Source organism: Calidris pugnax, unplaced genomic scaffold (genome assembly GCF_001431845.1).
Source record: "Calidris pugnax isolate Ruff unplaced genomic scaffold, ASM143184v1 scaffold435, whole genome shotgun sequence".
In the NCBI taxonomy this organism is placed as follows: Eukaryota; Metazoa; Chordata; class Aves; order Charadriiformes; family Scolopacidae; genus Calidris; species Calidris pugnax.
Window position 1 is genome coordinate 3,074,509 of NW_015091240.1, and position 14,837 is coordinate 3,089,345.

General features: G+C 41.6%; 1 protein-coding gene across 14 annotated transcripts in view; it reads right to left on the reverse strand.

The window, feature by feature from the left end:
* Positions 1-14,837, reverse strand: part of BRSK2 (BR serine/threonine kinase 2) — a 325,870-nt gene that overhangs the window by 154,395 nt on the left and 156,638 nt on the right. For all 14 annotated transcript variants that reach the window (XM_014960001.1, XM_014960011.1, XM_014960006.1 and 11 more), the window contains exon 2: positions 9,057-9,151. In XM_014960001.1, coding sequence (XP_014815487.1) covers positions 9,057-9,151 — 95 coding nt within the window. The remainder of the gene's footprint in view (positions 1-9,056; positions 9,152-14,837) is intronic.

Sequence of the window (14,837 nt, forward strand, 5' to 3'; positions counted from 1 at the left end):
TGGAGAAAACTAGTAACATAATCCCCTCCTGGCATGTTTCTTATGACAGCTTTGGTGTATTCTGGCGACTCTTCTTCATTTTAGATCTTCTAGCCTTGGTTACTTAGTTATATAGAGCTGTAGAGAAGGGTAGAACAAGCTATTAGGAACTGGAGGAATAAGCTAAAGTATATATACGCCGTTAAAAGATGGGAGCGTTCCTTATGAACCGACTTGAGATGAAACTAGGTGTTGCTGTCTTGTTTATACATGTTGCTATTATTTATTTCCTGTAGTTAGACCTGCATCTGAGAGATGATAAAGCATGTTTCTGTGTCCTGGAGCAACAGAAAACCTAAAAATAGAAAAAGATATAGAGCTGCACTCTTGTGTTACACCTCGCAGCACTGACATTTCCTTACCACTTTCCTACTGAATGTACAGAAGAGGAGGTGCTTCTGAGAGCTGCAAGCAATGTAAGAGTGTTTCTGCCTGTGCTATACACCAGGAACAGGAACATGTTTCTTAGGCCAGATCCTTCTTGAGTGTTGACAGCTGTTCGCCCCTGCCTTACCAAAATGTCCTAAAACAAGACTTTGAATGTGTTAATTTTAGCCTAATATAGAGCATCAGTCCCAAATTTCCAGAAAGGAAAATTATTTTGGTTGCCAGACTGAGTTTTCATGGAGCATTCTTAAAAAAGCCTGCCTGTACCCTGGAATTTCTTACCACTTTCAAAAGTTGTGTTTTCCTATTTTCACCAGGGGCGATGCATGACAACGTAACGGAGATGTTACTGAGCAAATGTTACGTGTGAGAGACTGCAACAGATGCTGAAGCTCAGGATTAAACTCAGTCTCTCCTTCTATATCTCCTTCTATATGGTTTGTAGAGAATTAAGGTAACATCTCCATTATCCCTCACAGCACAAAGCCATTGCTGCTGCCTCCCCGTGCAGCTGCAGAACATATCATATTATATTATATTACACCGTAAGGTTCAAGAATACCAGGTGTTCTGACAAAGCAGCGATTGCTTCTACCACATCAGAGCAAAATCAACCATGCCATGACTGCAATTTTGCCACTGTGTGGTAACTGGACCACTAGAGCACGGGCTTGAGCTCTCAGTATTAGTGCACCTGGAAAATTCTTTCAGAGTTGGACAAGAAACACAATTTTGAACTAAAATTCTGGGGTCTCCTCTATGTGTGCTGTGTGCCCCCACGGGAGGACAGCAAGGGACTGCAAACAATGGTTTATTGCTATGGGATTGCTCTTCATGAACAGACCAGCATATTAAATGCATGCTAACCATGGATTCAGCATCTCAGGATGCCAGGAGGCAAGGCAGTGACTTCAAAGATAGCAGCTGGTAAAAGAGGAAATGCCCAAATATCTAAAAACTTACAACTACACAGATCAACATTCTCTAACAGCAGCAAAGCAAACCCATGGCATATTGTATCCAGCTCCACCTGACAGCTCTGGAACTAACAGTTAATTGTACTGGGATTGAGCCTTCCCAGATTTCTCCCAAATTTGTGCCAACTACTTAATAGCACAAACTGCAGGGATAGATGGAGTGAGGCCTGGTTTACACTTAACAAATGATCAGCAAAAATGTTCATGTTGGATAGAAGAATGCAAAACAAACAAAAGAGCCTGCAATCCCTCAGCCTAGAGTGCAATGCCAGCCCTTAGCTCCCAGTTGTACTAGTTAAATATCCATTAGGTGACACATAACCCAGACAGAGCCTGGAAGCTACCCTTCACCTGGGGTTCCCCTCGCTTTGCAGGTAACTCCTACTAGTTGTCCTCCCCAGGAAACTGAGCATCAGGTCTCACAGCAGCTGAAGATCCTGGTGTTTTCTGCCTCTCCCTCATGTAGCAATGCTTTGTATGGTCATAACTCTCTAGCTGGAGATGCTGGGTCTGCCCCACAGCTGTGGACTCTTGGAGCTTGTTTCAAGACTTCCTACATCTTGGCTTGATAACCTGAGGCTCAGAGATGGTTGAAGTCCTGGCAGAGGTAAGGCTCGCAGGGTCTCTTGGAAATGGCAAGCTTTGGAGATGCTTTGGAGATGGCAAGCAGGACTCTAACAGCCTGCTACAAACCCAGAGAGAGTTCACAAGAAACCTAGTCTTTGATACATTGGGAATTCACTGAGCCAAAGTTATTTCAGAGAAAACATTTTAGTGAATCAGCATCTTTTGATAAAACTAAGCTTTGGCAAAGGAAGAGGAGAATTCCCAGAAGCTTCCATAGAGGAAGCAAACTATGGCCTGTCTCACCCCAAATGCAAACGTGGTGCAATTGCTGTGGAAACAGATAAAGAGAAAGCTGAACAGAAAGGGTTTTTACGTGCTAATTATTGACAGCAGCTTCACAGGTGGAAGAGGATTAGATGGCAGACCATGTTTAGACATCTCATCTCTGAGAGCAGTTATTTCCCTATCCAAGCATTATGATTACGATCAAGTGAAACAAATGGCAAAAGCATTCCTTGGCTTCAACCAGCTCTAGCTGGGGCTGCTGAGGGGCATTTATTGCTGCATGACCAAGGCAGTGCATGAGGATAGACCGTCTGCGTCTATGTGTTTGCACACACAGGGCTGTGGGTACAACATGTTTCATACAATAGAGGTTTGAGCCAGACTGCTGTAATACAAGTCTGTGGAATTAAAAGTAGGGTGAAAAAAATAGGGCCAATTATTTTTATAGCTTGCCCAAATGCCTCAATTGATCATACTAACTTTAGAAAGCAAAAGGCACTGTGTACACTTGACAGGTTTGTTCCTCTGACAGGTACATCATGTGCTCGTGATTCCTGTTTAATTTCCTTCTTTAAGAATACCTCAAACTGTGTTCCTTGTGGGTGTGGTGGAAAGCGGAGGCGGAGAGTGATTCTTCTCTAAAGGGAAATACAATTACCCAACTTCTTTAAATGCTCAAACATATGACAAATGAACAGGCTTTCAATGCTCCCCACCAGCTCCAGTTTAAAACAAAACACTCTGCATTATACATTCAGTAACAGATCCCTACTCCCAAACTCCCTATAGCAGAAGGGAACCAGGGAAAAAAAAAAAAAGCCCCTTTTATTTTCCCTGTGCTTTTCATATTGCAAGGTGCTTTTTTATCTCTTTGAACTCAGGAGAGAGACTCGCGCACGTGAAGATGTGCTGCGCTAACTGGGTTGCTACTGGAATACAAACTAGGGTCACTGAGGTGGGGGGTGAGTGTTTGTGCACTCCTGTTCTTTGATGAGTGCCAATCATTCCTGCAGTTTGTTCACCACCTATGTGCTGTCAAACATACGCACAGACACGCAGACACTTCTAATCTGTTATCTTCCAGTGCTAAAAGCAGACAAGTGTGTGGTAATTCTCCAGGTTAAAGATAAACCGCAATGAGGGTTGAGAGTGTGTGTTTTTAACAAGCTCATGCAGAAGATGTGCAAGGGACTATCCATCTAAGTGTGAACATACTCATTTGTATATTGCAACCGGTATGTTCAACAACAAGTGAAAATACGAGTATCAGAGAATACATACATGCTTGGGGGAGGTTTAATTTCCTTTATCCTTTCATCATTTTTTGCCATGAATGGCAAAAAAAAGGTCCTCTGGGTTATTCTCCCATTATCGGCAATATGCCAATCAATCAGAAGAATAATAGATGAGTACCAGCAAGTTAGCAGTGCTCCTTAATCAGGGAGTCCTGGAAAGTTGAATGAATGCTTTAAACCCTTTTCTTTAGGACTTCTGTTTAATAAAGGGAAATACTTTCCCTCCTCTTTGCTATTTTTAATATGACCATCTCCAAAATTTCGTGTGCCAGTATTCTAGATTAATCTAAACACATTTCACTGGCGAAATCATACGGTCTCATTTCTTTGTTCATTTGTACCCAATGGTAGGGGTATTCGGTAGGATTCAGCATCAGCTTAACACCATTTTCACTGCAATCAATAGTAAAACTCCTAAATACTGTAGCTGGAAAACAACTAAGCTACTAATGAACACATTAAGAAAAAATTCTGATTTGGTGAAATTCAGCTTTGGCATTGGTGAGTTTGGTTTCGTTAACGCCAGGGAAACTGCGCTTGTTATGATCAAGGCTGAATTTGAACCAAGTTACACTATTCAGTCCGTTTCTGTCTCAGATTTAGCTTCTCCCTGACACTGGCCTGCTATTCTGGTAATGATTTCTGTAGACCAGGCCTCCAGTCAGCAGCTGAGGACAGCTAGGTCAGCCAATATTGACAGTCTTTTGTTTGAAAAGCCTGAAAATGGGGTATTCCAAAGCAAAGATGCTGCTGTCAAGTATTTCCTTCTTCAGCTTTGCTTGGGGGAGCCTAAATTTCTGCTTCTGAGGCTACCTTGCACATGCACCTCCCTTCATGCTCCAGACAGAGATAAGTGACTTTTTACAGATTTCAAGAGTGTGATTAGAAATTCACAGCTCCATGGATTTTAAGGCCAGAGAGGCTGTTGTGTTACTCTAGCCAGAGCTAACACATAGGACGGATCAGGAAACCATTTTCAATTATGTCCTGCTGCAACTCCAGCAGCTGAAGCTGAACTAGGAGCTAGGTTTTAGAAAAACACACAGCAATTTAAGATGAATTTTAATAATCTTTCAGGGGAGAAACTCAACAGAGCTTTCAGTGGCTTGTTCCAATTAGTGACTTCATCCAGTGGTCATAGGCCTAGTATTTCTACATTTAATCTGTCTACCTGCATCTTACAACTATTAGTTTCCAATAAGCTTTTTGCCCCCAAGACTGTAATATCCTCTCTCATCAAAAGCCTATCCTCCATATTAGTATTTACAGACCATGATTCAGTTAAGTCTTAACCTCTTTAATAAAATAGGTAGATTGAGTCCCCCGAGTCTCTCATGAAACATGAGTTCTGATTGTTTACTTACTCTCTCAGATACTTTCTGAATTGTGCCCAATTTCTAAACCTTTTCCTTGAAGAATGGGCACCTCAACCAGACATGCTGTATTTCAGCAATTTTTGCAACAAAACAATTACATGGCTTTCTCTAGCAAAAGGGGAAAAGACAGAGAAAAAAAGAGAAATCACAAAGTGGAGGAAAAAAGAAGAATGAAGAGGTTAAAAAGAGGCGAAATAATAACTGAAAGAAAATGAAGAAGGAAGGAAAGACTCAAAGTAGGACAAAGTAGTAAAGAAATAAGTAGCTACTGAAACAGAAACTCAGGAAGAAGCAAGAGATGATGAAAAGACCATACAAAGCAGCACCTATTTACAAATATGCTTTCATAAGTTATCTAGGCAGTTCCGAAAGGTTGACATTGATCCTGTAACCTATCCCTCCAATGAATTATTTCATGCAATCGGTGATCTCCAACAGGGATTATTACATGATCCTCCCTACCTAAGAGCACACACTACACCTTTGCAGAGTTTTTAGAAGCAGAGCTCATTAGCACCACAAGGCACTAAAATGACCTCCCCCAAACCCACCACCCACGTTTCAATTGAGCTCCACAAGAAAAACGTGGAAGGGACTGTGTCTCTTTCCATCCCCCACCCTGGAAATACCTGCCTCACTTGAAGGCCAGCACTGGAGGACTCGTCAGAACAAACAAAAGGCACATCTACACAAAGCACACATACAGAGCTCTGGGCTCTAGTCATCAAGCCTGGGACATCTGTGGCTTTCTCAGGATGCCTGCGTGTTCAAGTAATTAGCCCAAGGCCAGCTGTCCCCTTCTTGCTCTTCACCCTTTATGCTCCCATTGCTTCTACTACCACTCTGTCCAAAGACTATTTCCTCTGATGGATCACCAAAAGAGTAGATTTTTTTGTTGTTGTTTATTCTTTGGAAGGAGGGAGTGGAAGAGAAGGGGTGAGGTAGTAAAGAGGAAAGGACTCTTCTGAGTACATCTAATGAGATGCCTCAATGTTTCCAAACAAGCTTTGGCTACCATCAGAGGAAAGATTTGCTTTAACCTTTATATTTTGAAGTTATAAACTCCAAATGCTTGTGTTGGTACTGAAAATACAACCATCAACAGTGAATCTGCCTGTTCAGAAAAGCTTACTGCTTTTTGGACACATTCAGCTCTTGCATTCTGGGCCTAATTTCCCTCTCAGTGATTCAGAAGTAATTCAGAGAGATTAAGGAACCCCTATATTTAAACTCAAGATGCTCCCTATAACCCCACTAATTTCTGAAATCTTTCTGCTGATTTGTGCTAGAGCAAGCTAGAGGTACCATGGGAGGCAGGTCTCCACATCCATGGGGGTTACCGCAGCGTGGCTGAAGAAACCCAGCTGAAGCTTTAACCGGCTGTGTGAAAGCAGGAGCGAGAACAGAACCAGCCCTCCTGTTCTCATCTGTGAAATCACATTTGTAGCTCTGCCCCAGCAGCAGGCTCCCAACCAGTCCCAAGCTGGAGCTGGGAAAGGAAGGCTGCTCCCCAGCCTGTGTTCAGCGAGTAAGGGCATGACAAAGCAAAAGGCTCTTGTGTGCACTGAGCAGCCCTGTCCTCTGATAGGGCAGCGAGCGCTTGGATGATACATTTACTGCAGCTTGCGCTGCATCGTGCTTGCCCGTGTATCATCTCCATAGCAGCAGTTCTGCTAATTGAGACCAGCTGCTTCAGTTCCAAATTCTTCTCTCCAGAAATATCGATACTACAACGTTATGATTAGAAGGCACTTTACCAAATGCCTCTCAATTCTGCACAGCTCGGATGAAGAGCAGCTGCAGAAAGAAGGAACGGTTCCCTGAACGTACAGAATAAAACACTGCAAAAACACTGCAGAAATGAAGGCGATAAGAAGCACGTCAAAATAGAATAATGACGGCAGAGAAAGCAGCCCGCTGTATATGCTTGTGCCTGTCATTTTAGATGTTGAAAAGACCAGGAGCAGACTTCTTCCTTATGCTCTAGGATAAATGGCCACAGCACTGCAGCGTTACAGCTTCCTGCGGCAGGTGTGCGTATTTGTCAGATCCAGTTTTTCTGTCCAAGGATGGATTAAAGTGAAATCCATCAAGCTGGGTCTGGCTTGGGAGAGTAGCTGGGGTCTTGCATCATTTGGCTCCAGGGACCGTTCTGCAGCCCACTGGCAAAGAGAGTCACTGGAACTGGTAAGCTAGTGGGAAGATTTGCAAAGCAGGAATGCCACCACACCACCATGACTTGGCTTCACTGTTGGCTATTTCCCTGTGGCTGCTGACTCCACACAGCAAGCTGTCAGCTGGATGCCTGGCAAAGGTCACACTGGGATTGCCGAAAGCTGCAAGCATTTTTCCCCCTTTGGCCAGGCTGGATTAAGCTAGCTAACAGTCCAGTCAATTCCAAATTCACTTAGAAGTCTCAGGCCCTGTCTATGACCATCAGACATAGGGCATTCCTGAAAAGACATCTGGTTACTGAGTTTATGCAAGAACTGGGCAAACCACTTCGCTCCCATCTGTTGTTCTGACCTCCTGAGCTCAGAGAACAGAATCCTTGAAAGAGAAAATCTCACCAAGAATGGTCAGAAAATGAGAATCACGATACAATGCGTGGTTTCCTCCTGAGAAGGATGCTGTACAATCTTTCAGAAAACATGGCACGCTTCAGCATGCGCTGTGTAAACAAGGGCCTAACACACCATTTCACTACTCAGATTTCATACTACAACCGAGGTAATGCAACACAACTAAAGCAGAGAGATCACTTTGCTATGCTAAGTGATTTGCCTCCTACTCTGAAAATCAATGAGGTAAATAAAATGTTTTATACAGATACCAGACAGTGTCTCTCAGCAAACAAAATGCTCATGTTTTAAAAAATATTCCAACTATGTTACTCTGGAAAATATTCAAAATGTTTAGAGTCTCATTCAGATTTTACCATTTACACACTTTGTTTGCTTTCATTGTGTTCCATTCATCTGCTGCATCTCCCTTTAAAGTTGCAGTTTTCTTACCTATTTCACTTTCTAACTTTTGATCTATATTAGAAGACCGTTTAAATCCCCAGTACTGCAGGAGAGGTAATACCTCAATGAAAATCCAGAGGGTAAGTCTGAACACATTACAATTGAATATAAACTTTAAGAATCCTTCTCTGAAAAAAAATAAACTTACATTGTATGCGTCACATTCACTGATTGCATATTCCTTTAATCTCCATTTTCTTTCTGCTGCTAGTAAGATTGCTGTACTTACTTGTGCAGGAAACCAGTTGACACAGAAGTACATATAAGAAAGGGCACTGTAAAGATATATGCTCCATGTGCTTATAGGGAAGCTACCTCAACAAAGTGCTCTTCGCCACATGCAGACCTGTGAGTGTCATTTGGAGGTGAGAGCTTGATGAAATTCTGTTGATTGCAGTACAGTTCTAATCCCTTCCATCAAGCTGAATTTAGCCTTTCTAGTCACCAAATCACATGAAAAAACTTTTATGCATACATTTATTTTATTTTTAGGTCTCCAAGATCAATCAATGACACTCATGTAAGGAGATGGGTATCACAAGGCTAGGTAAAAAATGAATTAAGCTCTTCTGTACACTGCAGTCATTGGGACCATCGGGACAGACACTTTGATGGTTTCCAATGGCTCAGCTCTGTAGAATGTTAACAGAATTACAACAGCTTGAAACAGTCACGGACGTTGGCGCATCAGATCATAATGAACCCATGCAGCAGTGCAAGCAGTAGGATTACTCAAACAACACATTCACCAGCCTCTCTTAAATCTCTTCCTACTGACATTTGTACACCTCAGTCTGCAGTGCTGCAACTATTATGCACTGCTGCAGCAGTGGAAGGCAGATGCCCAGCACACATCTGCCCCAGCAGAGAAGCAACAACTCTGCAGCTGACCATTTATTTTGTTCACAAAGCACAGGCATACTCCCATTTAATTTTAGCTGCCCTAGCATCTCCCATAACTAAATTATTGTTATTATGCTCCACATAATCCTCGTACTGACAGGGATGTTTGTTATATGTAATTAAAGATATTAATTTTGCGTGGAACAGAAGACACGGAGCCAAGAACTTGATTTTAAAAAAAATCTCCCATTAGAAAATTACCTTCATTAGCACCGACTCGCTGAGCTTCTCTCTGTTGACAATTTTTATCGCGACCTTCTGACATGTAACACAGTGAACCCCCAACTTCACAAGCCCTGCAGGAGAAACAGAGCAAAACAGAAAGGAAGAATTGGTTAGAGATAGCCGCTGTTAAGATTTGTGCTATTAGTGCATCACCCAGCAGTTGGCAGCTTATATGCAAACAAACTTCCACTAGTCCCTCCTCCAGCCAGATAAGGTCTTATAAGTAATGAAGCCCTGCAGCCCATATTGGGACCATTTGGCAGTGAAGCCACCAACATCCTTAATGCTGCTGCAGTTCCTGCCATTAAAGCTGTAAAGTGTGTTCTACCAGTAAGAAATACACTTCTGCCAATTTAACCACGCTAGAATAAAGGCTTTTGCTGACATCTGACATCAATGAAAGCTCAGAAATCAACAAAACTAGATGGTCAAAAGTCTGCAGTGTAGACATTGGCTCTATGTTTTTCTCTTTCCAAAGCTTTCATCATCATTAAAAAAAGGTACTTAATTATGCTTTCCCTTACTGTTTTAATTTATCCTACCGTATAAAGTTAACACTTTGATGAATACACTTGTGGCATGGAGCAACACCAACATATGCAGGTACAATTTTGAATTCTTCTTATTTGTTATTATTTACTATATCCTTGTCTCAAATAATAAAGAACACTGCTAATGACTATACTGGCAAAAGGATATGGAATCCCTGACAGGATCAGGATGTCTGGTCCATCACCAAAATACAGAACAAAACTCCAAGAATTAAAAGAAAGAGGTAAGGAACATACACAAAGCATTATCTTCTGCAAAATTTTGACCTAAATCTGCTGACTTGCATGAAAGTACATTGAGGTATTTCCCACAAGTGAGTTTAAGATAGTCCCATAAGCTCTCAACTCCATCACCATTAACAAAATTTGTACCCAGAAAAATTGTACTTTGTAGGTCTATTTAAGTGAGATCTTGTTTGCTTCAGCTTTTACTCTTGCCAAACGTGCACATGCAGCACAACACCTGAGATAGGCCGGATCCCATCCCACTCCACACACAATATGCCAAATTGCCATTTAGTTTAATTCAGTTATAACTGAAGTAAGAAGAAATGGCACCTCTGCGGTGTCACTGAGACCTGCTGGGCTTCACAGAGCATTTGTGAGCAATGACACTGCACAGGAAGAAAAAGTCTGGCTCAGCTCGCAGCTCCTAGGTTGGGTTGCAGTTACGACTATGACCCCATCCCCTGATGCAAACCACAAAGCCAAACACGTGGCTTTATCTGCAAATTGAACGCAACAGATCTGCAGTTCAGCAAAATGATGAACACAGGTCTTCACATTTCTTATCTAGGAATGAATATATAGACTATTGCCTTACTACAAACTGTCCCCATTGAAGTGAACTGGAGCTTCATCAGGGACTCCAGCAATCACTTGCAGCTACCTGTCCATCTTTTTGCTCCATAGTTAATCATAAATTTGGAACCATTAATTGCTGGTTATTATGCTAAGAAATAAACTCCCGACTTGCTTCCAGTCACATCTCTTTTATGGCGTGCTCAAGTGTTCTGGGTATTTCTAGTCACATAATTTCTCAGTCTCATCTGCTTAAATGCTGACATCCTTACTTTCAGCCATGATATAAACAAGTCACCAAAATTAAGAATGCTGCACACTGACAAATCCATTTGAAACTGTGCATAGCAATAGCCTGTCCTTTGCCTGAAGCGGCCGAGAAGTGCAGCTTGGGGAAAATGCTGTGATGTCCGGCCAATGCTCACTCTTATGTCTGATTTTTGTCTATTCAATAAATTTATAATATTACCCATACCGCTACTGGCTCTACTGATAGCAGCTGCAGCCTTACTTATGCTGCTTCTCTTTGGCTTTGTTCTGTGTTTGGATAGTGAGTGGCTACTTGGCACCACTTTGTTGAAAGTGTGCACTGTTTCAACTTGTGCCGATTGCTCCCTTCCTGCTTCCAGCACACGTCACAGCTCTACACCACTTAGAGCATTACCACACCACTTTTTACATGCTCCTAGTTAGGCTTTCAAATGGCAGCAGAACTTCTAGCTCAGTCCTTTATACCTAGACTCCCAGGATCTGGGGCACGGTGCTGTACTGTAACGTGCTGCAGACCAATTATTTTAAGAGGTCAGTAAAGGTGACAAACAACTGCTCTCTGTAACTGGTCCTCCACCCCAAAGAAAATATAACGGCTTCTGGTATCTCACACTTCAGGGTTTCATTTCATCTTTCCCACTGAATTTGGCTGATCTGTAAACTATTTTTCCTGTACCTTCCCTGAAGTACTCTGTCGCTAAGTCATAGGAGCGTTTTAACCATGAACTTCTGTGGAAACACCATGCTGTCCAGGCAATTTTCACAGCCCCCTCTGTCCTTCTGGCTACTAACCTACCACAGAAACTCAAAAATTAAGATTAAACCATTCTGTTTACTCCACTAAAAAAAGTTAATCAGTTGTTAGAAGACACTGCACACCTTGCAAAAAATCTGATACTGAATTACACTGATTTTATATTGAATTAATTTCATTGACCTCAAGAAATTGTTCTTGATTTACACCATGGTACCAGAGGATGAAAAAACACATGTGAGACTTAATGCATTTCTCCTCTTCTCCCAATTCATATTTTAAAAATCAAGAAAAAAATTGCACTGTCACTGCTGTCTGTTTTGTGGAGATAGAACTTTTAAGACAACCCTCTGAACAGCCCAAGACAGCACTTTTCACTGCACTAAATTCACTGAATGTAATTTTAGGATAAAAATAAAACCCATTGCTCTGCCTTACCTCCTCCCCCCTCCCCTAGCCACTTCCTTTTGACATCTGCATGCCAGCCTAACCAAAAAACTCCCCTCTTCATAAGTCCATTTATACAATAAAGCCCTCCGGCTACTAAGCGGAAATCATCATTGAGCTTGGGCAGGAAGGGCCTGCACTCGGGCCTTCTGTTTCTCTCCTGCAGCTCCAGTCTAGTGTATAACTACTTAGTGATAACTTACACTAGGATTTGAACTCTTGTGGGCTTCTGACACTTAGGAAGCCCTTTTCCTGACAAAGAGAACATAAATGATTTAAAATATATTATATATCTGCGTAATGACAGACCTTTAGGGAGAATAAGAAGCAGCTACGTGAGTAAACTGTTGAGCTGTTAATGAAATGAAAGTGCCAGAAATGCCTGCTTATAAACAAGTGTCCAAGGTATGTTTACAGGGTTGTGGAAGTAGCTGTGGACCTTCCAGTTTTGCCTCTCCTGTATACGCAGCTGTTAACGAGGACCTCGAATCGATAGCGAACCTCCAATACAAATGTGTCAACAAGTTAGGTACTTACTTGTAAAGCTTATCTATACATTCAGACCAGCATAGGTACCTATGTAGTCCCCAAAGGAAAACAAAGAAAGAGAATACTTTGCACTGCCTTGGCTTAAACCAAGCCTGCCAAGCAACAAATAGTTTGAACTTGTCAGCTTCACAAGTAATTAACCCATCAAATGCAGGCAAGTAGTCTTCAGGATTGTTAAAGTTAACTGCGGTCTGTGCTGGCAGAAAATCTAAGATGTTTTGGGAATCAAGCACTTGAAACTTCTCCCAACCACCCACATATCTGTCCCACCCACTCACTCCTCTGGGCACACTTCAGATTCCCATCCATTGGTGGTTCCTGGAGCTCTCGGGCACTGACATGCTGGAGCTTTCAAGTAGGCTGGTCCATCCTACGAGCTGCAAACATTGGGCTGCTTCTGATCTTAGCCACTGAACAGCACCAGAACCAGCCCTGTAATTTCAGGTTGGTGAGCAAAGAAGAAAAATGATTATGTTGAAAAGTAAGGGGACATGTCAGCTATCAGTGTCTTTTCATATATAATTAAAAGCCATTAACTGGAAAACAATGAACATGAGGAACCTCAGATGACACAAGGGAAAGATGCCATTCAAGGAAGAAGAGCAAAGGGAAGCGTACAAGCCAACAACCACGCCGGCACATTTTTCTGCTGGTAAACTCCCAGCTCTGCAGATGCTTAAATATAGACAGATCTTTTCTGAAATGGACAGGAGCTTCTGTGATGAGCAAAGGACAGATTTAGATCAGCTGGACAGGTGGACAGCCCATCCTGAAGCAGTAGAGAGAGGAATCCTTTATTTTACCCAAGAAGAACGCACTGTGGGGGTGACAAAACAAAAGCTTCCCTCCAGCTGAGACAATAAATTCACTGTGAATCCCTGACCACGGAAAGTCATCTCCATGGCCTATACTGTAACTGGAAATCATCTCCATGACTTTTCAGCCAAGGACAGGATTTTAGAAAAGGCTGATTTCCTTTTGCCTTGCATTTTCTGTAGTAATTTTCTCTAACGCAGACTGAATAAAACACTCGGAGCTGAGAGCTGGTGCTATTTCATATCTACTTTACAGTTGTATAAATAGCAGCATGAGGGAACATAACTGTGGATAGTAACACCTTACTAATGATCCCGTTATTCCAGCTCTTCATTAGAGAAAGAAACATTCTGGGAACAAGATAAAACTGTTCTTCAGTCCTATCCAAACTTGGGAGTCTGTCAAAGGCACCGACCTGAAACAAATTATCATTTCGAGAGAGAGACTAATAAATAATGAAACAACATTGTTGTTTAAATACAGCAGTTATAGTATATTCATTGTTAATAAATAATGTTCCCACAGTCTTTCAGAAATGTTAAACACAAGCAACTCATTATCCTGATTTTTAACCATAAGGCAAATGACTACTTCAAGAAGTGGAATGAAAAATTAGGTACATTTGCTACATTTAATACATATGATTTTTCCAATGGTAAATGGAGGTCTTTCATTTTCTTTCGAAATAAAACCAACCCAATACCCTAGTTGTAAGTATTGATAAATTCCAGTAGCAGGGAAACCAGCCGCTGATTTCAGATGATCATCTGCATGTGGCACGTTGCTTGCTCTTCATTTCACTTCAGAGCGCACTGTCAAAAAGCTTCTTAAAAAAATCCGAGTGGAAAGGCCTGCTCTGGCCACTTGTATCTATTTTGGCTGGATAAGCAATTAAAAGAATGTCTAGAGAGAAATATTACTCCTCTTTTAACTTGAGTTAGCTAACTGCCAATTAATTCAAGTCAATGAATGCTCTGCAAATGTTAATCTAGGCACTGCAGGACACAAACATTTGTGGTTTACTTCAGGGCTCAGACTAGTACTGGTAACAAACTATCTAGATTAAAGGAAAAATAAAAACCTTAGGCTGAACAAACCCGAGTACACTGATTTTTAAAAGCTTAGTGTGTACACCATTGCTCTATGAGCTTTGTACATAGGATCTTTATATACAAGTAATGTAAATTCTTCCCACAAATTGGAGGTTGCTGTTGTAAATCTTAAAAGTATTTTTGGATGCTCATTCCTGAAAACAACATGCACTAGCATTTGCAAGATCTCCAAACCTTCAGCGATGCCAGTTTAGAAAATCAACCCTTAAAGGAAACAAAAGCATTAATACAAATCAAGTGGAGCGTAGGACAATGCTTAAAGTGTAATATTCTTGCTCTTTATTCTCAGTTATCTTCACAAACACTGTAGTTTCAATTAGGGTTAAATCAGTTCAGTTACAGTGTCTAACTGCTGACTGCAGTGAAGTTGCTTTAGATCTACAACAGTGGAAAACGGATTAAAATTTGGCCCAGAGCAACACGATTTCCATAGCCGTAAAATAAGGATAGTAACTAC